This window comes from Ctenopharyngodon idella, chromosome 5, assembly GCF_019924925.1.
Source record: "Ctenopharyngodon idella isolate HZGC_01 chromosome 5, HZGC01, whole genome shotgun sequence".
In the NCBI taxonomy this organism is placed as follows: domain Eukaryota; kingdom Metazoa; phylum Chordata; class Actinopteri; order Cypriniformes; family Xenocyprididae; genus Ctenopharyngodon; species Ctenopharyngodon idella.
This window is the reverse complement of record NC_067224.1, coordinates 39,210,904-39,235,530: the sequence shown is the minus strand read 5'-3', so window position 1 is coordinate 39,235,530 and position 24,627 is coordinate 39,210,904. Positions and strand designations below refer to the sequence as shown.

The following is a 24,627-nucleotide window of genomic DNA, read 5'->3' as shown; positions in this document are numbered from 1 at the left end:
AAATACAATACAATTGCTGTGTCATTTTACTGCAAGGTAGTTTACACAAGCCCATAAGGCATTTAAGTCCATCTCTGTTTTTTGTGGGCCAGTCTTCTCTTTCTCTCTCCTTATCTGCTCCTCACAGCAGAAACGCGAGCTTTGGTGTCAGGGGGCATTGTGAAAACAAAAGCTAAATCCAGAAGCCATGTGTGTGTTGCTCGGCTTCCAGAGTTCCTGCAGGTTTTGGTAGGACTTCAAACAGGATACTATATAGGACTTCCATCTTATGTAAAGGACTTCAAACTATAGTGTAGTACTTCAAAACCAGCCATACGTCCTCTGGAGGGCAGGAAGCATGTATGGATCTGATGACTACTGCAGAGCGGGTCGGTGACGGGTAGTTTTGTTTATCTGTAACTGCTCTGGTTTGAAATAAAAATTGGGGGAAAAAAGGAGTCAACAGAGTTCAGTGCTTTGAGTTTTTCACAAGGACCATAAACCAAACAGTAAACAGTCTTAAAGTTCAGTTTATCCTGCAAATGAAATACACCACATTACTAAAATACTTTGTCCCATCCTAGATTAATGTGTGAGATGATTATAATTATAAACACTGTGGCTCTGGACTGCTTTCAAGATACACTACTGTTCAAAAGTTTGGAGTCAGTACGATTTTTTTATTCAGCAAGGACAAATTAAATTGCTTTCTATTTCAAATAAACGCTGTTCTTTTGAACTTTATATTCATCAAAGAATCATAATTTAAAAAAAATAAAAAAAAATAAAAAAATCTGGTTTCCACAAAATATTAACTGTTTTCAACATTGATAATAATAAGTAATGTTTCTTGAGCAGCAAATATTAGAATGATTTCTGAATGATCATGTGACACTGAAGACTGGAGTAATGATGCAGAAAATTCAGCTTTGCATTGCATAAATTACATTTTAAAATACATTAACATAATTTTTTTTAATTTTAAATTGATTAAACTTCATAATTAAACTTTTGAACACTAGTGTATTGTTTGAGCGGTCCGGGGGGGGTATCACACACAGTTTCTGCCAATCTCATGTTAATCTTAAGTACCTATAGAGTAGTTGTGCATCCTTCATATCTCCGAAAAGTCTGTAGTTTTATCATATTTATAAAAGATACATACGCTGTACCAAGTCTTTCCGAAAACAGCCGAGCGCCTGGAGGCATGCCGTGTGAGTGGAGCTAAAGAGTGATGAGCACGTGCAGCTTTTGTGTAGCGATTGTCTGCAAGCTATCAATGGTCAGCTAAACAAATGTATTTAAACACACACAATACACCATCGCATTATCCATGGATAACTTTTGAATCACTATAATGAATATAGCGTATAGTGAATGACGAGTAATGAATTTATGAATTCACTACGTTCGTGTTGTTTACATTATATACACTTAGGCGCCTATTGCCAACAAAACAGACCTTTGAAGCAGTTTTACTCACCACGGTTCCGACTCATGACCGGGATCATTATCGCTGTGACCGCTCCATCTTTCAGTTTCAAACGATCTGTAAATCCAGCGTAGAACTGGGCCTTGTTTATAAAACCATAAGCGCCGATCCTGAGGGCTCGAGCAGCCACGGAAAAACACAAGATATTCTCCATTCATTTTGACCAATAAAAAAGTGATTGCAACTATCAGTTTCTATGGTTATTTTAATAACAAATATCGAGAGCGCATCAATGTAATGTGTGCGCACAAAACTCTCAGCTCTACTTAACGCTGGGTTCTTTGGAAAGCAAGGTTATCTTTCCCTCACAACCAAAAACACACTTCTTTGGTGACATTGTTGATTTCGTAGTCTAAAAACAAAGTGACAAATCTTTCTCAAGCAAGTCCTGTGCAGGGCTGCCGACGACTTCCGTAAAGCTGAACGAAGCGCGATGATGGGCGTGCTCTTGCTCTCTCGCTCTGGTCGATGTGTGCATGCACACTCTTCCGGGAGAAGTGCTTGTACAAGGAATACCATCCTTTATTACATAATAAAGGGCCATACTCGAAAAAAATGTCCGAAGTTTCTGAGCAATCTGAAGAGTATTTTTGGCACAGAAATACTCCGTTATACATCCAACTAGCTTTTTGAAATTTTGGCCATGTTTAGCATGAGAATCCAACTCTTTAACAGTGTAAATAAGTCAGAATGCATGAAATAGCATTATACCCCCCCTTTAACACAGTCAATGTTTTTGCAAACATGTTTGGTGACACTAGTGGTGATCACTATAAATTTGCCTTGTATGGAAAAATATTAATAAAATTAAAAACTCTTTTTGTGTTCCACACAAAAATTACAGAATGATGACAGAATTTTTTTTTTTGGTTAAACTATTCCTTCAAAAACTCTCCACAAGCTCTGCAGTGTTGAACATGTGTGGTTTTTGGCCTCTGCTCCACCACCAATTGCATTGCACAAAACATTAGCACATTGTTTTTTATCGTTTGTGCATGGCTGTAGTGCATAAATGCTCTGTACTGACCATTTGCACCTCATTATATTTTAGTTTGGTCACACAGAATCCTGTCTTTGTCCGCTTTAAAAGCAAAAGCACCTGGAATCATCTCAGCATCCTAAACAGCAATTTTACAGAGGTCTTTCTGTCTTATTTTCTGCCTCTCTCATTCATACATTAAACACCGGAGTCTCTGAGGAGTGAATGCATAAAAGTTAATGGAATGTGAGTGTAATAGCACCCGAGACTGAGAGAGAATGTTTGGAGGAGAAGATAACATGAGAACGGAATGAAGCGCTGTTGACTGACACAAACGCGACCTTACAGGAGGGGCCTGCATGCTCAGGCAGTGACTGACAGACAGAGAGAGCATTTAGTGCAAGTACTGCAGGCAAACTTCTGCAAATTATGCATGCACCTAATAAATCAAAGCTCATTTTCAAGTCCAGAACTCTTTCCTGTGCTTTCACCAACTATTGATTCTCTCTGCATCTCCTCTTTTTTCCCGTTTGCAACTTCTTGTTCAATTGCCAAGTTAGAATGAGTCATGTTATGTGCTGACACACTGACCTGGTTACAGTTCTTCTCAAGTTCCCTGCTTTTTATGAGAATCCACTTTGAATAACAGGCTACTATTGGATCTTATTACATGGGTCTCTGGAACAGCTAATTCTGATTGGTCAAAAGTGGCATTCTGCAGTGAAATATTGTTGTATAATGAATGTTAAATAGTTTAATTGACTGTCCTGCAAAGCTCTCTTCCTTCCTAGATTATAAAATAATTTAAACTCAGAGCAATATTTCATGTGCATTTGTATATCTGTTTGGTAAGTAGTCATGTAATAAGAGGGATTATTTACAGTCATTATCGGAAAATATAAACTCTTTCATATCTACTCTGCTGAATACACAGACGGCCCACACGCTGCTGTTTCTTTGTAGAGTCACTCCGAGGGCCAAACACTAACTTATTTTTGCAAACAAAACAGAGGCCAAAGAGTTAAGTGTCTAACGGGCCCGTTGATGTTGCTCCAGACAGGCATTTGTTCAGTCTGGGACCACCAGGTTTACAGGAGCTCTTTACTAGCAGTGTGGTTATTGTTATTGTTACCAGAGTTTTAATAGTTTATTAAAACTCTAGTAATTGAAATAAATATAAATATTAGGTGAAACACAAACTTAAAAACTTAAATATGTTGAAAATGATATTTATAAATGTTGAAATGTTATAGATGTTTAAGTACTAAAATTGCTAAAATACAAATAAATTAAAGCTAAATAGAAATATTTAAACTGATAAAAATTACAAAAGCACACAACAAAATTACAAAAATTTAAACTAAAATTAAAATTGAAAATATAAAAAAAAATTCAAAATATAAAGTAATTCAAAATATGTTTACTAGTGGCCTCTGAATGAAACAGTCAGATTAATTTCAAATACATGAAATGGCATTAGCAACCTATTTTACTTCAATAACGTGGCCAATTTCAGATTGAAATGGAATATTCAAAATAAAAATGTAAGGCTGGACAAGAAGACAGAAAAAAAAAATCAAAATTTTATAAAACTATGACAATTTGAGAGTATGACAACAGGTAATGTCAGGCTTAAGGGAGAGTTTGGGTTTCCTGCCACTGCAGCCTTTGGCTTTCTTAGTTGGGGACACTTAATATTCAGAAATTGATTTGACTGTACTGACACTATTGAATGAATTGAACTCATTCCATAACTGACTTTACACAGTTATTGAACCAAACTGAATCAACACTGAACTGATTTCAACTGAATAATGACTGTTTACTATTGTCCTTAGAGCTGCTTTACAGCAGAATTGAATTCTGTTTCCATCATTGAATCATTATTTTCCTGTTTATAGTGGCATGCACAGGGGGTCGGGGGGGGGGACACGATTTCTACCAAGGGAGAACAAGTTTAAATGCAAATGAGCTGCTGCTCCCGGCCCCCTTTCCAGAAGAGGGCAGAGCTTTAACAGCTCGCGCTTCGGTTACTTAACAACAACAAAACTGGAGAATCTCTCGCAGCCAAAATGAGGATTGTCAGTAACGGTGTTCAGCCTTACGTTGTTCAAACCGGAGTCGGACACTGATGGAGAGACTCAGGAAGAAGTTACAACTTTTGATGTAGTTGCTGTGGACTGTGGAGTTGATTCAACTCATCTACTAGCAGGTGCCGTCATATTAATCTTTTGTGCAAAACCCATATGGATGCACATAGCTTACCTATTTGCCAAACAGAGCCATACACACCAGGCTAACGTTTATGATTGTAATCAAATGCTGTGAAAGGTGTAATATTTTTTCCAAAATATCGCTTGGACAGAAACGCTCCTTTTTTAGCAATCGAGCTCGCCAGGGTCAACTTGCAGGCTATTCAAGCTAACGAGACTCTAAATAGTGTTCAGTGCTCGTCTGTGCAGCCAACGACAGAACAGTTAGCCTGCTTTGCTCAAACTTTTGCCATGGCATTAGAACTGGTACACTTTTCGCTTGCGAAAACAAAATGACAGCGCTGTGGGTGGAAACATGCAGATTAAGGGGCGGTAATATTATAATAAGATCCCCTTCCTATGTCACAAGGGGACTCGTTTTTTTCACATGCTTGCAGAGAAAGGCTTGCCAAAACAAAGCTGGGTTGTCCTTTTTCACGTTTTCTGGGTTGGTAGATGCACCAGGGACCTGATTATAGCACTTAAACATGGAAAAAGTCAGATTTTCATGATATGTCCCCTTTCTTTTGTTCAAAATTAGACTAGGAATATCCATTATTAAACTAATAGGGTCAAATTTGATGTTGAATATAACAGCCGATGACAATATCTACACTACTTCAAGTATGTAAATTCATTCCACTGGCCAGTTGCATAAACTTAGCCACTATGTTAAGACTGTGTCTTAAAAAACTAATTTGATCAACTAGAAATTTGTCAAGGGGTAATCAGTCTTGCTTTTCTGATTCAAATTAGACCAATCTACCTTTTTATGTAACTGACTTTAAAAAGTTAGGACCAGCCTTGAAGAAAGACAAGTCTAAATGATGCAGTTTATGCAACCAGCCCCAGAAATGAACTGCATGATATACATTAAACAACAAGTCAAATATCTCTCACCAGTCCCTCACAGGTGCTGATGGCAGCGGTCCCGGATACGTTATCATCCATTACTGTGCCAAGAAGGTGACAGGCGCCGTTCCCAGATGTTTGTGGACACTTTTCCATTAAACTCCCGTTGTGTCTCTCCAACACATATTCACTGGAGAGTAGGTTGTCATTGGTGGTTAGATTAAGAGTGAACTCCCGACCTTTGTAGTTGAGTTTGTAATACACCCGCCTCTCCGCTGAATTCAGGTCCCTCTTATGTCGCCTGTCAGTGAAGTGATGTGATAAAGCGTATGAGATGAATTTCCCATCCCTGTCCACTTTTTCAGGATGATCCACATAAAACTCAGAGTGCTGCTTGAAGAAGAGGTCTAGGAATGAAAACAAGACAGTTCACTTTATATTTAAGTACATATTACAACAGACAATCATTTCTGGAGAGCTACCAGAGGATAGTTTCCTTTTGATAGGGTGAAATATAACCCAGGCATTTATTTATTCAAGCCATTTTAACCATTCAGAGAGCTATGTTACATCCAAACCACCATGATTACCTTTGATCCTTACCCATAATTACATATATCTGTCCTCTTCATGTCATACAACATAAAACAGACAAAATGACTCATGAAATTGTAGACCAATTACCTTTCATTCCAATGAACAGATGTGGTAAATTCTCAAAATACATATGCAAGATTGAGAATGTTTATACTGAAAACTTTGTAATTGAATCATTCATGCATTAAAGGGTTAAATGTGCTTTTATAGATAGAATGAGTTTGTGTAAAGTTCAGGGCTCCAGAAACAGAAACATGGACTTTACAGCAGCTGACCACTCGCCTCAGTGAAACACTTGACATATCAGAAGGGCTTACCAGCTCCTTCTGTAGATAAAACAGCCTAAAAGTTGCAAGTAAAATATACTTGAACACACTTGTATAATAACTTTGCATGAAAACACAAACCTTGTTCTGTGTCTGGAAAGAGGTAGTCCGATTCAGAGCTCTTGACGTGGCTCGCAGCCAGAAAGAAAACACAATTGAACCGCAAAATCGCAATGCTGACCCGACTTGGCATGTTTCTGTAACGCAAAATTAAAACGGTAAATAAACGTTCTGCTGCATTGACGCCGAAGAACTGGTTAAAGTCAGTCCTGAGGGGAGTTTCTGGTGAAAGCAGGAGACCTCTGGGGTCAGCGAGTCGGAGAAAGAAAGTGAACGGAGAATGAAGGACTATGATGTGGAGTGGGAGGAGAGATTCCAGTGACTGACTTTCCTCCTGTTTCCACGCGCAGGAGGAGAGGAGATCAACTCAGGACTCTAAAAACAACGCGCGAAGGGTACTACACGCTCAAATGGCACTTTTTTATTTTTCAAAAATAGACTGTAAAAGCTGCTTATCCATAAGAAAATGTTGGTGCAACCCAGAATTTGGGACGTGTCTTAAGTAAGGGATAATGTATGGTCATTATTCCTGAGGGGTTTATTTTGCGATCATGTCATGACCAGCTGACTGTAGGCCTACATAATCCTGCTTACTCCACGGCTGCACACCAAATGGTTGACTTGAAATATTGATTTGATTTTAAGTTTTTTTTTTTTTTTTAATTATTGTACATGTTTATGTCTTAAAGGTACCACAATAAATAAAGCTAAGTAAACATGCGATAGGCGGACGTGTTTAACCGCTGAGCTCGCCGTTTTTTTGTCGTGCTCGCAGACGCCCAAATTAAAATTAAGCTTTTTAAAAAAAATAATTTTGCGTTTTTTCTCTTTCCATTGTACGCATTTTCTTTGTGAACAACCAATTTTGTGATAAAAACACAAGACGCAGGGCAGTGGGATGAAAAAACGCAAAGTCTAGACTCGTTGAGTTGCGTTATTTTTGCTACGCGGATGAACGGTATACCGCGTTACCATGATGACAACGAATATTAGGAAATACCTGACAGCTGGATGGTGCTTTTGACCAATCAGAATCAAGCATTCCAGAGTAAATTGTGACAGTTTAAAAACTTCTAGCATTGCCAACCCGATCTCACAGCAATTCGTGCGTATTTTACGAGGTGGCTAATTTGTACGAATTCATACGACCTCACTTGTACAAATTCATACGTTTTTTGCTAAATCGTGAGGTCGTATGAATTCATACGAATTAGCCACCTTGTAAAATATGTACGAATTGGTCGTGAGATAGCGTTGGCATTGCTGTACTGTTCTATGGGATAAGTCACATTTTGCTCATTAGGTAAATTTAAATTTGTAAATTTTTGGTACACTCAGTAATATTTTGACTTAGGGCTCATTCACACAGAATGCGTTTTTTGATTTGAAAAACGCAAGACGCGGGCAGTGGAATGGGAAAAAAAACACAAGGTCTCAAGACTTTTTTAAAAAAAAAGTTTAACTCATTTTAACTTGAGCGCCGCGTTTAGAACGCCGTCATGCGCGAGATGCAAAAGACGCAAGACATGAGCGCAACGGTCATACATGTTCATCTAGCACGTGTTTACATAAAAAAAGTAGCGCACTGGAATGGAAAAAGCACCCTGTGTGAGCGGCCCCTTAAATAGAACTAATATCCAAAGGCAAATCCCCTTCCTCTTGTTTTAAAGCACATCCTTTTACGGGGAAGAAAACTTTTTTGGGCTAGTTCCTTGTCTCATCTTGATATGGTTATTTAATTGAAGACTAATTTTAGAGAAGATTTCATACCCATATGGATCACACATGCTCTCACACCCTTGTACAGCCAAAATTGCTCTGTTGCAAGCAGATTTTATCAAGAGCACTAAGATGTTTTAACTTTATATACCCTTTAATTTCCTACATTATTTCTTATATTCTTCATTAATGTCATGAAAAACTGAGGAATTAACTGAATTCTTTCATTCATTCATTTAACTAACCAAGTAGTTGTGATATTTCAAGCAGTAACTGTCTCATGCCGAACACGCATATGGCCGTTTCCAGAAGCCAGTGATTTATAGTTTATAAAGTTTTAAATATGGATATTTTTCTTACAAAAACCCATCACTTTGCTTCAGACGGCCTTTATTAACCCACTGGACTGGAGTCATATGGATTACTTTTATGATGGATGGATGCGCTTTTTGGAGCTTCAAAAACTCGGGCACTATTCAATGCCATTACAAAGTTGGGAAGAGCCAGGATATTATTTAATATAACTCAGATTGTGTTCGGTGGAAAGAAGAAAGTCATATACACCTAGGACGGCTTGAGGGTGATTAATTTAATTCATTTTTGGGTGAACTATTGCTTTAAGGTGACTAGTTACATCCCCTAAAATGTAGACTTTCCCTTACAGTGAACATTTGGAAATTTGGGATTCAAAATATAAAGTTTTGGGATTCTGAAAAATGAAAACAGAGATGCTTTATTATTGCTTCTATTATTATTATTTATTTCTTATTAATTAATAATGAAAATTATTATTATTATTTAAGATTGTAGACTACAAATATTGTTGGCTCGGTTACAAATTGCTTATATTCCTCTATTGTAAACTGATTACAAAAGTGTCTGCTAAATGTAAATGCACATGTTATACATGTGTTACATGTTAAATATTAAAACATACATGTTAAAACATATATTAATATATTCTAACCTGTTGAGGTTGAGAAAAGGTTGTGTCCCTGTCTACTACTTTTGTTTTTAACCCATCTCTGTGCATAAATGCACTGCACAACATTTCCTCACGGTGGCACAGTTTTCTATTGCTGCTTTTGAACTTTGTTCTACATTTTACAGGTCTAGGACGTCTTCCAGCATTGCTATTTCCCAATCACTCTGTGTAAAGGCTGCAGAAGTTCCTCAAACAGACTTTTAAACACCTACAGTTACAGTCGCCATCATGTTAGGGGTCGGAGGAGTATGACGGCAAGGAACATTCTCTTTCTGTCCTGTAGAGCTGCTGTAATTGCATGAACCCAGGTGAGTTTGAGCTTAATTCATTGAGAAAATGAAAGCTACTTTGACTGATTTGTTAGTGTTATATTGCTTTATGGCTTAAACTCCATGTTGCCTTGTCTGATAGAAGCTTAAAAGTGAAATTAAGACTTTCAGGGCTGTATCACAACATCAAAAGTCTGTTCCAATCAAGTTCTATTATTATCATAGATGTCTGTGCTTCAACAGTTTTCTAAATGCATTTAATTTCATTTCCCCCCAGTGTTGTAGCGTAGTGAAAGTGGTGTCTAGTACGTGTGGTTATGGAGGGGTTTTGGGCTGTGGTGTTCCCTGTGCTGAGGATCTGGTTCACCAGCGTGGTGGTCCTGATCATGCTGCCTGCCATGTTTGGCATCTCTCTAGGCATCACAGAGAGCTACATGAAGCTCCTTATCAAATCCTTAGAGGTGCGTATTCTGCGTAAGACCTGTGTTGCTATTGTTAACTATTAAAATCACTTTTGTTAATTGTAATTAAAGCTGAAATAAAATATACTGTAAATATTACATGAAAATTTAAAAGAGATGTTAAAGTACTAAAGTGTTAAAGTTAAAGTACTAAAATTACTAACAGTAAAATGAAATAAAACTAAAACTGAAAAAAATGACTAAATATTAAACGAAAAAAAAAATGAAAACTAAAAATATAAAAATAAAAAGTTACTTCAAAATATTAATAAAAGCTATAATAGTATATAAACAATAGTAAAATAACACTGTAAGACCTACATATTTACATATACATTAGGGCTATATTATATCCATGACCTTAAGATTTTAATATATATATATATATATATATATATATATATATATATATCATAAAACCATCCTTATTTTCTTTCCTAAAACATGGAATGTTTTAATACGAACTATTGATTGTGCACAACTGCACATAATTCCAAAGAAAAAAAAAAAAATCCATGTAATCCTTAATCAAAATGTTGTAACTTCCTCCACCACTGAGACATCTTTCCTTTTTCTTACTGATGTAAGTTAATCTGTACTGATAGTCAAATAGCTATTTCACATTCTGTCTGGCTCCGTTCTAGAATGTAACACCCAATTTCCCTCCTATCAGCTCCCAAATGATAAAATCAAGTCATACCCTACATTTTTTTGTATAGTAAAAGGGTTACGAAGCCATTCAATTCATGTTGACTCTGTGCTTGTCACCATTTTGAATCACTCTTTAGCATTTCAAAAGGTAGTCCTGTAATAGTCCTGCTTTAAAAATAAAGTTCTGCAGGGACAAATTGTTTAATAAAAGCACAAAGTCTCTCTGTTGATATGAGCTTATAAAAACTGCATGTACAGTATATTAATTATACCCAACTTAGACAAATGTTTAGACAAACTTTAAGACTCACCAAGGGGAAGAGAAACAGTTTTGTTGACCAATGAACACTGTGGCATAATCAGATGGTATTATATATTTCTTAAACTGAAATGTGCTGTATCATCACAATGATAAGTGCCCTTTGGTCTTAATTGTGATTCATTATGCAAGTTGAAAGCCTAGTGTCAGTAGCAAATAGAATCATACAATATGTACTGTATTAAGCTTTACTCTGTGTTTTTACAGTGGGCAACACACAGAATACAAAGAGCGAGTAGAGCAGAGGAAATACTGAAACATTCTGCATCAAATGGTGAGTTTACACACATAAGGGCTTAAAGGATTAGCTCACTTTAAAATGAAAATTACCCCAAGATTTACTCACTTTCACAAGATTTACAAAGTGGATGCACTTTCTTGAGCTTTAAACTCGTTTGTCCCGCTCTACTGCCATTATAAAGCTTGGACGCTTCAGGATATTTATTAATATAACTCAGATTGTGTTCATCAGAAAGAAGAAAGTCATATACACCTAGAATGGCTTGAGGGTGAGTAAAGCTTGGGGTAATTTACATTTTAAACTGAACTAATCCTTTAACCCCGGGTTATCGTCGTTCTAAACACCGATTTTAACCCTGGGTGGGTTTCCTCCAGGTGCTCCGGTTTCCCCCACACAGTCCAAAGACATGCAGTTTAGGTGAATTGGATATGTTAAAAATTGGCCATAGGAGTGTGTGTGAGTGTGTCCCAGTACTCTCAGTGCTGGGTTGCATCAGGAAGGTCATCCAGCGTAAAACCTGTGCCAAATCCATTGTGTAATAATTTTGTGAAAACTGTGAAACATTTCTTTTCAGGATTATTTTGATGAATAGTAGGTTCAAAAGAACAACATTTATTTGAAATAGAAATCTTTTGTAACATTATAAATGGCTTTATTGCCACTTTTGACCAATTTAATGCATCCTTGCTGATTCTGAATTAAAGTATCAAATTCTTTAAGAATTTTTTTTTTTTTTTAATTACTGACCCCAAACTTTTGAACAGTAGTGTATATTACACAATGGAACACAATAACAGTCACTGTCAAGCTTACTTCAAAAAGGACAAAACATAATAATGAAAAAGCACCATAAAAGTGGTCCATATGACTATATTCCAACTCAAATAAAGTATATGACAACAACTTTGTATGAGGAACAAGCTGAAATTTAAAAGTCATTCACAATGATGTTAAAGTTGTTGACAGGACATTACTGATGTGATGCAAATCATCACTGATATGCATCACATGCAAATGAATAATGACTTAAATATCAGTCTGTTTGTCATTGTATAAGGATTGAGTATTTCGGCTTTTCTTTCAATGAAAACAGAGCTTCTGTCTTTTCTATATCAATCCCCAGGTTCTTGTAAAAGTGGACATCTTCTTTGCCTTTTAGTTTAGCTGCATGATGGTTGTTTCCCAAGACGCAAGCAGAGCTCTGAGATCTCTTGGGCTCTCAGCTTATCTGTCTACTTAAGCAATCACGTGTTACACAATGATTACAGTTGCTCTTGCTCTCACACATTCATGATGGACTTTAGTCTGTCTTTATCAGTTCCACCTTCCATTAGATTTATAAATGCTCTTTATCAATACCTCACTGATCTTCACTGATTAATCAACATCTTAGCTGATGATAGTGTTACTGATTATACCTGGTTATAAAGTGTCTCTTGTTTGAATGCGTTTCTTAAGATGGCACAGAATGGGCACTGTGTTCGCTGTGCTTACATCAAAGGAAAAAGTAAAATGTCATCATTAACTCCCTATCATTCTGCTACAAACACGTGTGACTTTATTTCTTCCCTTGAATATAAAAAAGAGATGTTCTCATTGTTCTTTTCCATATAAGGAAAGTGAATGGACACAAACAGTAAAGCCATTTATAATGTTACAGAAGATTTCTATTTCAAATAAATGCTGTTCTTTTGACCTTTCTAAGCATCTAAATAAAACACAAAAGTATTTAGCAGCACAACTGATTTCGACATTGATAATAATGAGAAAAAATGTTTCTTGATCACCAAATCAGCATATTAGAATGATTTCTGAAGGATCATGTGACACTGAAGACTGGAGTAATGATGCTGAAAATTCAGCTTTGATCACAGGAATAACTGAAACCAGTTATTTTAAATAATTCACAATAATACTGTTATTTTAACCAAATAAATACAGTCTTGCTGTGCATGTCATTATAATGTTAACCAAGACGTTTGTCTGTGTGACTCAGGTTTAATTCAGCGGGATAATTCCTCTTTGGAGCAGGAGATTGAGGAGTTGCGTCGGAACAGGCCAAAGTCGGCCGAGCGCGGAGACTTCACTCTGAGCGACGTCCTGTACTTCACCAGGAAAGGCATTGAGAGCATAGTGGAAGACGATGTCACGCAGAGATTCACCTCAGAGGAGCTGGTGTCCTGGAACCTCCTCACCCGAACCAACTACAACTTCCAGTACATCTCTCTCAGGCTCACTGTACTGTGGGGGGTTGGCGTGGTTGTGAGATACTGCATATTGCTTCCTCTACGGTAGTGTACCAGTTCAGTAATACTGTAGTCCCCATGAAATCAAAATGTACATTTTTTAGCTTTTAGTATGAATATGTTAGCCTTAAGGTTATGAATAAGCTTCCAAAACAATGACAAAATTCACATTTAGGACATATAAGCATTAAAAACGTACAGTCTCTCACTTCTGCTAAAATGGATCATGGATTTTCATGACATCACTGCGCACTTGAGCTTCTCATTAGATCTTCTGTCCAATCAAATGCTCTTTAGAATCTAAAGTGTCCCGCCCCCTACATTATAAATAGACGCTGAAGCTGCGGCTGAAATTGGTCACTTGTTCACACATGCACTATATAGGGGATAGGGAACAATTCAGACAGTGTAAATATGCTTTCCATTGACGTGAATGAAGTCTGGTCTCATGTCAGTGTCATGTGAACCGCAGCGCACACAGTCAGCTCCAGTCCAGAGACACAATAGCACAGAGCGGATCATATTCGGCACAGAATGCTATATTTTAAAGCGAAATGGAGGAGATTAGGAGGAGAAATGGTTAGAGATTAGAAGGAAACTGAGGTTTTACCAAGCTCAACGGCTCTGGCCAGGCTGTGATATAAGCGAAACGCTATTGGCTATTTTAAAAAAGGGGAGGAGCTGTTTGATATGTCCTGCCCTGTCTTCCTGTTTCAGTTGAAATTACTTCAACACATTGAAAAATGCTGCGCATTCCAAAATACTTCAGCAGACCTTTAACATTCAAAAGCTTGGGGTCAGTAAGATTTTTCAAAGAAATTAATACTTTTATTCAGCAAGGAAAATTATTTCAAATAAAAGCTGTCCTTTTGAACTTTCTATTCATCAAAGAATCCTGAAAAAAAAATTACATTAAGCAGCACAGCGGTTTTCAATATTGATAATAGTCAGAAATGTTTCTTGAGCAGCAGATCAGCATATTATAATAATTTCTGAAGAATCATGTGACACTGAAGACTGGAGTAATGATGCTGAAAATTCAACTTTGATCACAGGAATAAATTACATTTTAAAATGTAGTAAAATAGAAAACAGTTATTTTAAATTGTAACAATATATCACAATATTTCTTTACAATATTTCTGTTTTTACTGTATTTTTTGATTAAATAAATGCAGCCTTGGTGAGCAGAATATACTTCTTTGAAAAACATTTAAAAAGCTTTTAAATTGTAGTGTATATTAGTTAGATTCAGTGCTTTGTTCTTTTGTTGTCAGTATATTTGTTGAAAAAAGTCATTATTTGATTCAATTTCAATTCAATTTGAATCAATTATGTGTCAAAGAACAGTATACTATAAATAGTATAGTAGTATTTTTTCCCATGCATTTTTTTCATGCATCTGTCCTCCTGTTATTGTCTCAGGATTACGCTGACAACTATAGGGCTGAGCTGGTTGGTAATTGGCACAACGATGGTGGGTTTCCTCCCTAATTTCAGGTAATGCTTTGGTTATGTTATCAGCTTTACAAATGTGTTAATTATTCATGATTGCACTTAACCAAGTTGATATCACTTCATGCTGAAGAGACCAGCATTATATTACGACCGCCAGCCTATATTATGTTTTGGATACCGGTGTATCCAATATGAGATAATGGTGTGCTGGTCTCCACTAGGCTTCTTAACCACACAAATTCTGATCAAATGTCTAAATTTGCTATACTACTTAGCCAAAAACCAGTTTAAAAGAATATTTCTCAATTATTCAACTCAAATCATAAGCTATAATTCAGGATGCAGTTAAATCCATCATAACATGTGGGATCATTTTAAGGACGTTTTCAATGTCAAGCACGTTTCTTTAATGCAGTATAGTCTCAGTGGGCTTGATGAACAGATCAATCAACTTCTCTCACAAAATAATTGATGAGTGGGTAATGATTATGGGTAAACAGTTGCGACATCCAAAGGTCCAACAGCTAAGAAGTGCATTGATATCAATGATTTACACACACACAAAAAAACTATTTTTTTTAGTTTTCAAATATATCAAATAATTTTAGATATATAAACATGATGACAGTTATGGCTAATCACTGTTACCACAGTTTTATTCTAAGTAATACTATTAAAAATGGTTAATAAAACAATTTACATTAAAAGAAATGTGTTTACTCCATGTAAATGACAAATGTCTATGCAGAATGATAAAGAAAATGCACTTTAACCATTTTAACAATGGGCAACTCATAATAAAAACACCTGTTGAGCTCATTTATGTCTTTTTCTGTGTGTGTCCATTAAAGTGTAATTTAACCCTAATTATATTCATCACAATCTTTTGTTTCAGAGTGAAGGGTTGGTTGAGTGAACTAGTTCACGTCATGTGCTACAGGATCTGTGCAAGAGGTCTTTCAGCTACGATTCACTACCACAACAAGTGAGTTCAAGGCTTCAACCAGTCTAATCAAGTAACAATAATATGGTTTAGACTTGTACAGAGGCACTGTGGCTCTGTTCTAAAACCTTTCTAATTAGGGCAGCTGCACACTACACTTTTCATTCCATTGACTTCCATTTATACACATACGAATGCTGGAGACAGGAAACGCAAGCTCATGCAAAGAAGTTTCTCATTTCGCTGCATTTCAAAGTTGAACTCCGACCTGTGAATTTGTATCACTTGAAGAGGTCTGACCAATAGAAGATTGAAACGCAACAGCATGACCCCATAGCTGAATTTAAAAAAAGCAAACTGTAAACAGGGTTTATGTAGAATTCAGAAACCCTTGTTATTAGCGACACCGGTGGCCGTTAAGTGAACTGCAGCCAGCAAGCAGCACTTGCACTGTGATTCAATGCCCCGATATACTCACGGCAAAATTCTTTTTCGTTCTTTGCTTAGAAGTAAAAAAAAGTTGGAAATACCTTTGCAGCGATATACTGTTAACGAACATCCACATGCCGTCCACGCATGGAGATGAATAATCCCATTCATCTCTATGGTTGTTGTTCAGACAGCACATGTACACAAACAGGGTTCCCACTCATCCTGGAAAACCTTGAAAACCTGGAAAATTGATGACAAACCTTCCAGTCCTGGAAAACACATGGAAAATGAGAGAAAATGTAAAATGTCCTGGAAAATCTTGTTGTTGTCCTGTTTTTTCTTAGCCAAGAACAAAGAGTTTATCACTGGCCAAAAACAATTACCTGCAGAAATTACTTACAGAAAGTGCGATGTTCTGGAATGCTGAGGTTTGACATGTGAGAGTATTATTTTCAATAGTGTTTAGTCTTGTGTTGCCACTTGCAGCAGTTAGCTAATGCTATTAACTGCTTTTCACAACATTGCAGAACTTCGTGAGATTGTGATTTAAAAGGGAACTCTTTATCTCACAAATTCAAAAAAATTCTCACAATTGCGAGCTTACATAATTGTGATATAAACTTGCAATTGCATGATATAACGTCAGAATTGCGAAATATAAAGTCAGAATTGCATGATATAAACTCGCAATTGTGATATAAAGTAGGAATTGTGAGATATAAAGTCAGAATTGTGAGATTATAAAGTCACTAATTTTATAGTTAAGTTATGGCAACAAACTGTAGCTACACCTTTTAAAGACTTAGAGAGCAATATATTACTTTAGAGTGTGATCCTTGTCTTTTATTCCTGCTATCATAAAATTGAAAATGTCCTGGAAAAGTCCTGGAAAATGATCGCTGAAAAAGAGTGGGAACCCTGACAAAGTAGATGCTGCCATATTTGCTTCATGTGCATTTCCAGAGACATTTTTTAGCCAATCACCTGAGCTGTAAATGTCATGTGACTGATCACTCTATTTGAACTCCTTGTAGATGTCACTACATCTAGACACCTATAATATTATGTAGTAGTTTTTATGTTACTTGCCTTTTTATGTTTTGTAAAAGTACAATGACTACTTTAGAATGGCTGTCAGTGGAGAAAACTGTATCTACCACCAGGACCTAGTTGACGAACATCTGTATCAAATGTGTAAATTGTGTAAATGTAATGAGTCTGTGTAATGCTAATTCTTTTTTTCCAGACAGAACAGACCTAAGAGAGGAGGCATTTGTGTTGCTAATCACACTTCGCCAATTGATGTTGTTATTCTGGCTAATGACGGCTGTTATGCCATGGTGAGTGAGACAGAATTAAAGGATTAGTTCACTTCAGAATTAAAATTTCCTGATAATTTACTCATCCCCATGTCATACAAGATGTTCATGTCTTTCTTTCTTCAGTCGAAAAGAAATTATGGTTTTTGAGGAAAACATTCCAGGATTTTTCTCCATATAGTGGACTTCACTGGGGTTCAACGGGTTGAAGGTCCAAATTGCAGTTTCAATGCAGATTCAAAGAGCTCTACATGATCCCAGACGAGGAATAAGGGTCTTATCTAGTGAAACGATTGTTCATTTTCTATAAAAAAAAAAAATTAAATTCATATACTTTTTAACCACAAATGCTTGTCTTGCACTAGCTCTGCAATGCACCACGCATTATGTAATCACATTGGAATGGTCACGCATGACGTAGGTGAAAGTGTTTCCCAGTGTTTCCAAAGCGAACGTGCAAAGACTAAGGTCACACATGACCTTTCCAACGTGATTATGTAATGCGCATTGCAGAGCAGTGCAAGATGAGCATTTGTGGTTAAAAAGTATGTATATATATATATATATATATTTTTTTTTTTTTAGAAAATGATCGTTTTGCTAGATAAGACCCTTATTCCTCATCTGGGATCGTGTAGAGCTCTTTCAAGCTGCACTGAAACTGCAGTTTGGACCTTCAACTAACTACTGTTTGGACAGTCCACTATATGGAGAAAAATCCTGGGATGTTTTCCTCAAAATCCTTAATTTCTTTTCGACTGAAGAAAGAAAGACATGAACATGACATGGGGGTGAGTAAATTATCAGGAAATTTTAATTCTGAAGTGAATTAATCCTTTAACACTTTAGTGCAGTGGTTCTTAAATCTTGTTTCACTTTTTTTGTTCACGTTTACGATGGACAAAAAAAAACAATCAGGTTTTTTATTTGTATATAGATCTCAGTATGGGGTATTCGAATGGGGTAGAAAACAATTTTGAGTGAATATGATTTATGAATTTGACTTTGATTTTCACATTAAGCAGACGGTGCTTTTTGGAGCTTGACATTTTCAGTCACAAACCTCTCATTCTTGTGTATAACAAATAAAAAAGTCATAGGAGACACGAATACTTTTGGGCATTTCATTTTGCTTCTGCAAAGCAGCCAATATAACTTATTTATTTTTGAGAAATTGTAAAAGCCATTTTAGAATACTTAAAATGTTTTGTTCTGTATTTTATTTTCAACAAAAATTATTTATCCAGTATTTTTCGTAATTCATCATATGAATATTTGATGAAATTTGCGTAGTTGATCAGTATTTTCCTGTTTATCACTGTGAAGCTGCTTTGAACCAATCTATATTGAATAAAGCACTATATAAATAAAGTTGCCTTGACTTGATTAAAAATATATAAAGAAAATACAGAAAATGAATGCTTTTCAATAATAAAATAACATAACTGATATTATGAACATAACTGTTATTAACTGTTTTTGTTTCATTTGTAAGTATCAGTTAAATTAAATCATGTAAAAAAAAATGTTGTTTGTTTGTTTTTTTGGTGTCACCCAAATAATTTGAGCACCTCTGCTTTAGTCAAAGAGGAATTAATTCTCTGCATGATGAGTTCTTTGTTCAAAAGTGAAATGTTGTGAACAAACTCTTTTTTTCTAAACAGGTTGGGCAGGTTCATGGTGGTTTAATGGGAGTAGTGCAGCGCGCCATGGAGCGATCTTGCCCTCATATCTGGTTTGAGAGAGCAGAGATGAGAGACCGCCACCTAGTGACACAAAGGTAAAACAACAATAACGATGTTCTATTATTGTTAATAAAGTACAAAGCACTGCAAATTATTTTCATGATTTTCGAACATTCTATGTCTATTTCATTTCATCTTTCCTCTTCATAAAGCTGCAAATATGCATAAACTAATGTTTATATTTCTCTACATACTCTTAGACAAAATACCTCCCTGTTTCATGCTGGGTCATGTCTCTGAGTCAGGTGCTATGTGCCTCACAGCACTACAGAAACACGTTTATTTAAAAACAACACAAAGTGTTCTGACATGCATTGAGGACTCAAGCAGTTTTGGAAATTACAGGCACACACAAATATATTTTCATACATAGTGATGGTGTCTAATGTAGGTCCCAATTTAATATTATTTCATGCACAGATGACCTCCTCAGTGATCTCATTGGGTTTTGTTGTCAGTCTGTTTCCTTTTGGGCTCAGATAATGCCGTTTTAAAGCAAGTAAGTTCAGTCCATGGCCATTTCAGTGGCGCTCCAGGGAGCTATTTTACAGTCGTGTCAGTACAGCTCCTGTTTCTTGAATGAGAATTTCCAAAACTTACAACAAATTTCAAACATATTTTAAATGGTCAATCAAATCTGACAGCAATGGATTGGAATAGATAGATGGTATGGGGGTGGGGGGGACATATTGTCTCTGTTAACATCATAATCTGCTCATCTTTTTTGTTTTCTCATCCTTCACAGGTTAAAAGACCACGTAAATGACAAAAAAAAGCTGCCAATACTCATCTTCCCTGAGGGTAAGTGCATAATAATAGTGAGAAACGCACTGAGGCACAATTTCAGTCAGGTTCTGCTATGCAACATTGTTTCTAAAGCTCAATGGTTAAAAGTCTAATGCTTGCACCTGGTTGCCCCTGCAGGAACTTGCATCAATAATACATCAGTAATGATGTTTAAAAAGGGAAGTTTTGAAATTGGAGGAACTATTTACCCTGTGGCTATAAAGGTAATATATCAGTACTTGTCTTTTATGCACATTATAAAGTGAATTATAATTTTATGGGGTCATATAATCCCAGCAAACATTGGTCCGACGGCAACGTCGTGTCCCTGGCAAAAAATAGTTGCGGTAGGATGGCATAAATCGGTAAAAATATGTAAAACAGAACATTTCCTAAAAATGCATTCAGATACGTTTGTTCATGTCTACAATTCTCTGAGGTTGCATGTATAATTGTTACTTTGACTTTTAGCTATGTGCAGTTCAATATATAATTAAGATAACGTCAGACGTCTGTTCAAATTTAATTTTGGAACTATTTTTCAACCATGACGGAACGTGTCGGAGGGACGTCTTTTCAACGGTCATTAAACCTCTAAATGTTTGCTGGGATGTTATTGTTATTTCGTATTATTGAGATATTATTATAGTTTTTATTAAAATTTTGAATTTGTTTTTATTTATATATATATACTGTTTACACATAAAAAAAACCATATATATATATATATATGTGTGTGTGTGTGTGTGTGTGTAAACAGTATATATATATATATATATATACAGTATCTCACAGAAGTGAGTACACCCCTCATAAATATTTTATTATACCTTTTCATGTGACAACACTGAAGAAATGACACTTTGCTACAATGTAAAGTAGTGAGTGTACAGCTTGTATAACAGTGTAAATTTGCTGTTCCCTTCAAAATAACTCAACACACAGCCATTAATGTCTAATCCACTGGCCACAAAAGTGAGTACACCCCTAAGTGAAAATGTCCAAATTGGGCCCAAAGTGTCAATATTTTGTGTGGCCATCATTATTTTCCAGCACTGCCTTAACCCTCTTGGGCATGGAGTTCACCAGAGCTTCACAGGTTGCCACTGGAGTTCTCTTCCACTCCTCCATGACGACATCATATTATTGTTGGATGTTAGAGACCTTGCGCTCCTCCACCTTCCGTTTGAGGATGCCCCACAGATGCTCAATAGGGTTTAGGTACCCTCAGATTCTTTAGCAAGGCAGTGGTCGTCTTGGAGGTGTGTTTTGGGTCGTTATGATGTGGGAATACTGCCCTGCGGCCCAGTCTCCGAAGGGAGGGGATCATGCTCTGCTTCAGTATGTCACAGTACATGTTGGCATTCATGGTTCCCTCAATGAACTGTAGCTCCCCAGTGCCGGCACCATGCTTGACTGTAGGCAAGACACACTTGTCTTTGTACTCCTCACCTGGTTGCCGCCACACACGCTTGACACCATCTGAACCAAATAAGTTTATCTTGGTCTCATCAGACCACAGGACCAGTAATCCATGTCCTTAGTCTGCTTGTCTTCATCAAACTGTTTGTGGACTTTCATGTGCATCATCTTTAGAAGAGGCTTCCTTCTGAGAAGACAGCCATGTAGACCAATTTGTTGCAGTGTGCGGCATATTGTCTGAGCACTGACAGGCTGACCCCTACCCCTTCAACCTCTGCAGCAATGCTGGCAGCACTCATACGTCTATTTCACAAACACAACCTCTGGATATGACGCTGAGCACATGCATTTAACTTCTTTGGTCAACCATGGCGAGGCCTGTTCTGAGTGGAACCTGTCCTGTTAAACCACTGTATGGTCTTGGCCACCGTGCTGCAGCTCAGTTTCAGGGTCTTGGCAATCTTCTTATAGCATACGCCATCTTTATGTAGAGCAACAATTCTTTTTTTCATATCCTCAGAGAGTTCTTTGCCATGAGGTGCCATGTTGAACTTCCAGTGACCAGTATGAGAGAGTGAGAGCGATGACACCAAATTTAACACACCTGCTTCCCGTTCACACCTGAGACCTTGTAACACTAACGAGTCACATGACACCGGGGAGAGAAAATGGCTAATTGGGCCCAATTTGGACATTTTTACTTAGGGGTGTACTCACTTTTGTGGCCATGGTTTAGACATTAATGGCTGTGTGTTGAGTTATTCTGCGGGGACAGCAAATTTACACTGTTATACAAGCTGCACACTCACTACTTTACATTGTAGCAAAGTGTCATTTCTTCAATGTTGTCACATGAAAAGATATAATAAAGTATTTACAAAAATGTGAGGGGTGTGCTCACTTCTGTGAGATACTGTATATGTGTGTGTGTGTGTGTGTGTGTGTAAATATATATGTATAATATTTGATATGTATCATTTCATTTATTTTGTATATACAATATTTCCTGTAGCATAATTACATTTAATAAAATAAATTATCATGAAATAACACCTACAGTTTCACATACAATTTAAAATACATTGGTAGTATAAAGCTTTAATTCTGTGTTGCAATAATCTTCATACTGTGTGTGTTTGCATATTGGCCTACTGTGACCCTCATTCAATGTCTGTGTGTGTTATATATAGTACGACCCTCAGTTTGGAGATGCATTTTGGAACAGCAGCAAATATAGCATGGTGAGCTATTTGCTGCGGATGATGACAAGCTGGGCGATCGTGTGTAACGTCTGGTATCTGCCTCCAATGACACAGAAGGTGAGAAATCAAGTAGATAATTGTAAAATTACTGTCATCAGCTCCAAAACTTAGTGAGCTGCAGCATTTTTGTGCCACGATGTTGATGTAATTGATTACACCCTCACTGACTCATTTCCTGTGTGCACAGGAAGGAGAGGATGCTGTGCAGTTTGCCAACAGGGTGAAATCAACCATTGCACAACAAGGAGGTTTAGTGGACTTGGCCTGGTGTGTAAATTAGTTTTTCTTCAGCTGCCTTCCTAAATTGATTGAATTTAAGTTAAAGAGGCTATATTATGTCTTAAAGGTGCAATATGTAAGATTTTTGCAGTAAAATATCCAAAAACCACTAGGCCACAGTTATATATTTTGTTCAGTTGAGTATTTACAATATCCCAAATGTTTCCAACTATTTGTAAATCGTGAGAAAATTGCAATTTTAACCAAGGCTCCGGGACGTGTGAAGAGTCGCCTGTCAATTGCGTCATACCTGCGTTACACTCAGTTTCTGGTTTATTTTGTAGAAACCATGGAAACACCAAAGACGCTTTAATATATTACATGTTTTAATAGACAAGGGAACAACTGTTTTGATATATTTATAGACAGAAAACTAATTATTGTTATATAGCTCAAAACATTTACTCTTATTGTTTAAATCTAATTTTCTTGATTTTTTTGCGAGTGCCATGCTTTACCATGCCTCAGAAAAAAACACTATTTTGTCAAGTAGCTAACATAGCATAATCAGATGCAGCTTTATTTTTAGTAACAATAATACATGTCCCAAGATTCCGCGCTTAAACTTGGCGTAATCAAGCTACACCTTTGCTTTGAATAGGCCTCTAGCGACCTCTAGCGGACAGAAATCCTACATACTGCACCTTTAATTAAGTCTTGATTTTGTGGTTTACTAGAATAGGTTTTCATGCTTGAATGTTCAAAAAACATTATTATTATTATTTTTTTTTTACATATTGTACATTTTTTGCAGCACCTCTCTTTCCGGTCTGTCAGTAACACTCTGTTTAGTTCGAGATTGAGAACTGCGAATTTCAACACACTACTAACGCAACTCATCCAGACCTCGACCCTTATTTTGTTTATGCCTAAGGCAGGATAATTATTTAAATGAGGAATATTATGACGTGTTTGTTTCTGGAAGTAAACTCAAGATTACAATCAAGGTGTTTCAGGGAGTTCAGAAACAGTGCTTTGTAATAGGTCCTCTTTAAAGGTTTATGACTGTGTGTTTTTGTGTGTGTGTTTCACAGGGATGGTGGTCTGAAGAGGGCAAAGGTGAAGGATTCGTTTAAGGAACAACAGCAGAAGAAGTACAGTCACATGGTGGTGGGCGATGACAGCAGTGACTGAACACAAACACCAATCACTAAAGAGCTTGATATTCTCATTCACCAATCACTGGAAATATGTCAACTTGTTGACAAACATACAGGAGGGACTATTTATACTAGATACTATTTATACTAAATGAGGTTAAAAAATAAATAGAAATAAAACAATAATTGTACTGCAAATGCTATAGATCCCAGAAAAAAGCTTTTGTGTTTTATTGATACCACTTTGTGAGAGTTCATTTTTGAAATTCAGAATATGTAAAAAGGACAAAAAAGTAAATGCATGATTAGGGTTAATGTTCAGTTCAGTGTATGCTAATTTATTTCTCAAATAAACGTTTGTGCTTTTTTAAGTTTTGTTCTTGTCAGATGTCTACTATCATGATTACTTGCTGAAAAAAATGCTTCTTGTTTAAAACTCAGGGTCCCCACACA

At 36.5% G+C, this 24,627-nt stretch overlaps 2 protein-coding genes across 2 annotated transcripts in view; one reads left to right on the top strand and one right to left on the bottom strand.

The window, feature by feature from the left end:
- adamts12 (ADAM metallopeptidase with thrombospondin type 1 motif, 12) overlaps positions 1-7,207 on the bottom strand; it is a 39,995-nt gene extending 32,788 nt beyond the window's left edge. The window contains exons 1-2 of the mRNA XM_051894925.1: positions 6,559-7,207; positions 5,603-5,961 (exon numbers count right to left, since the gene is read on the bottom strand). Coding sequence (XP_051750885.1) covers positions 5,603-5,961; positions 6,559-6,670 — 471 coding nt within the window. The 5' untranslated portion in view covers positions 6,671-7,207. The remainder of the gene's footprint in view (positions 1-5,602; positions 5,962-6,558) is intronic.
- A 2,173-nt stretch (positions 7,208-9,380) lies between these two features.
- Positions 9,381-24,545, top strand: agpat9l (1-acylglycerol-3-phosphate O-acyltransferase 9, like). Its single transcript, XM_051894926.1, has 13 exons — positions 9,381-9,549; positions 9,788-9,971; positions 11,149-11,215; positions 13,179-13,473; positions 14,854-14,928; positions 15,782-15,871; positions 17,508-17,601; positions 19,245-19,360; positions 20,071-20,126; positions 20,250-20,335; positions 22,724-22,852; positions 22,983-23,062; positions 24,109-24,545. Exons 2-13 carry the CDS (start codon positions 9,828-9,830, stop codon positions 24,206-24,208), a joined length of 1,332 nt encoding a protein of 443 aa, XP_051750886.1. The 5' UTR covers positions 9,381-9,549; positions 9,788-9,827; the 3' UTR covers positions 24,209-24,545.
- Positions 24,546-24,627: the final 82 nt, after the last annotated feature.

Excerpts from the sequence above, each read along its gene's own strand:
- agpat9l (XM_051894926.1), top strand. The coding sequence starts at position 9,828 with ATGGAGGGGTTTTGGGCTGTGGTGTTCCCTGTGCTGAGGATCTGGTTC. Across the intron at positions 9,972-11,148 it reads TCCTTATCAAATCCTTAGAG|TGGGCAACACACAGAATACA; the intron begins GTGCGTATTCTG and ends GTGTTTTTACAG. Across the intron at positions 20,336-22,723 it reads TTTACCCTGTGGCTATAAAG|TACGACCCTCAGTTTGGAGA; the intron begins GTAATATATCAG and ends TGTTATATATAG.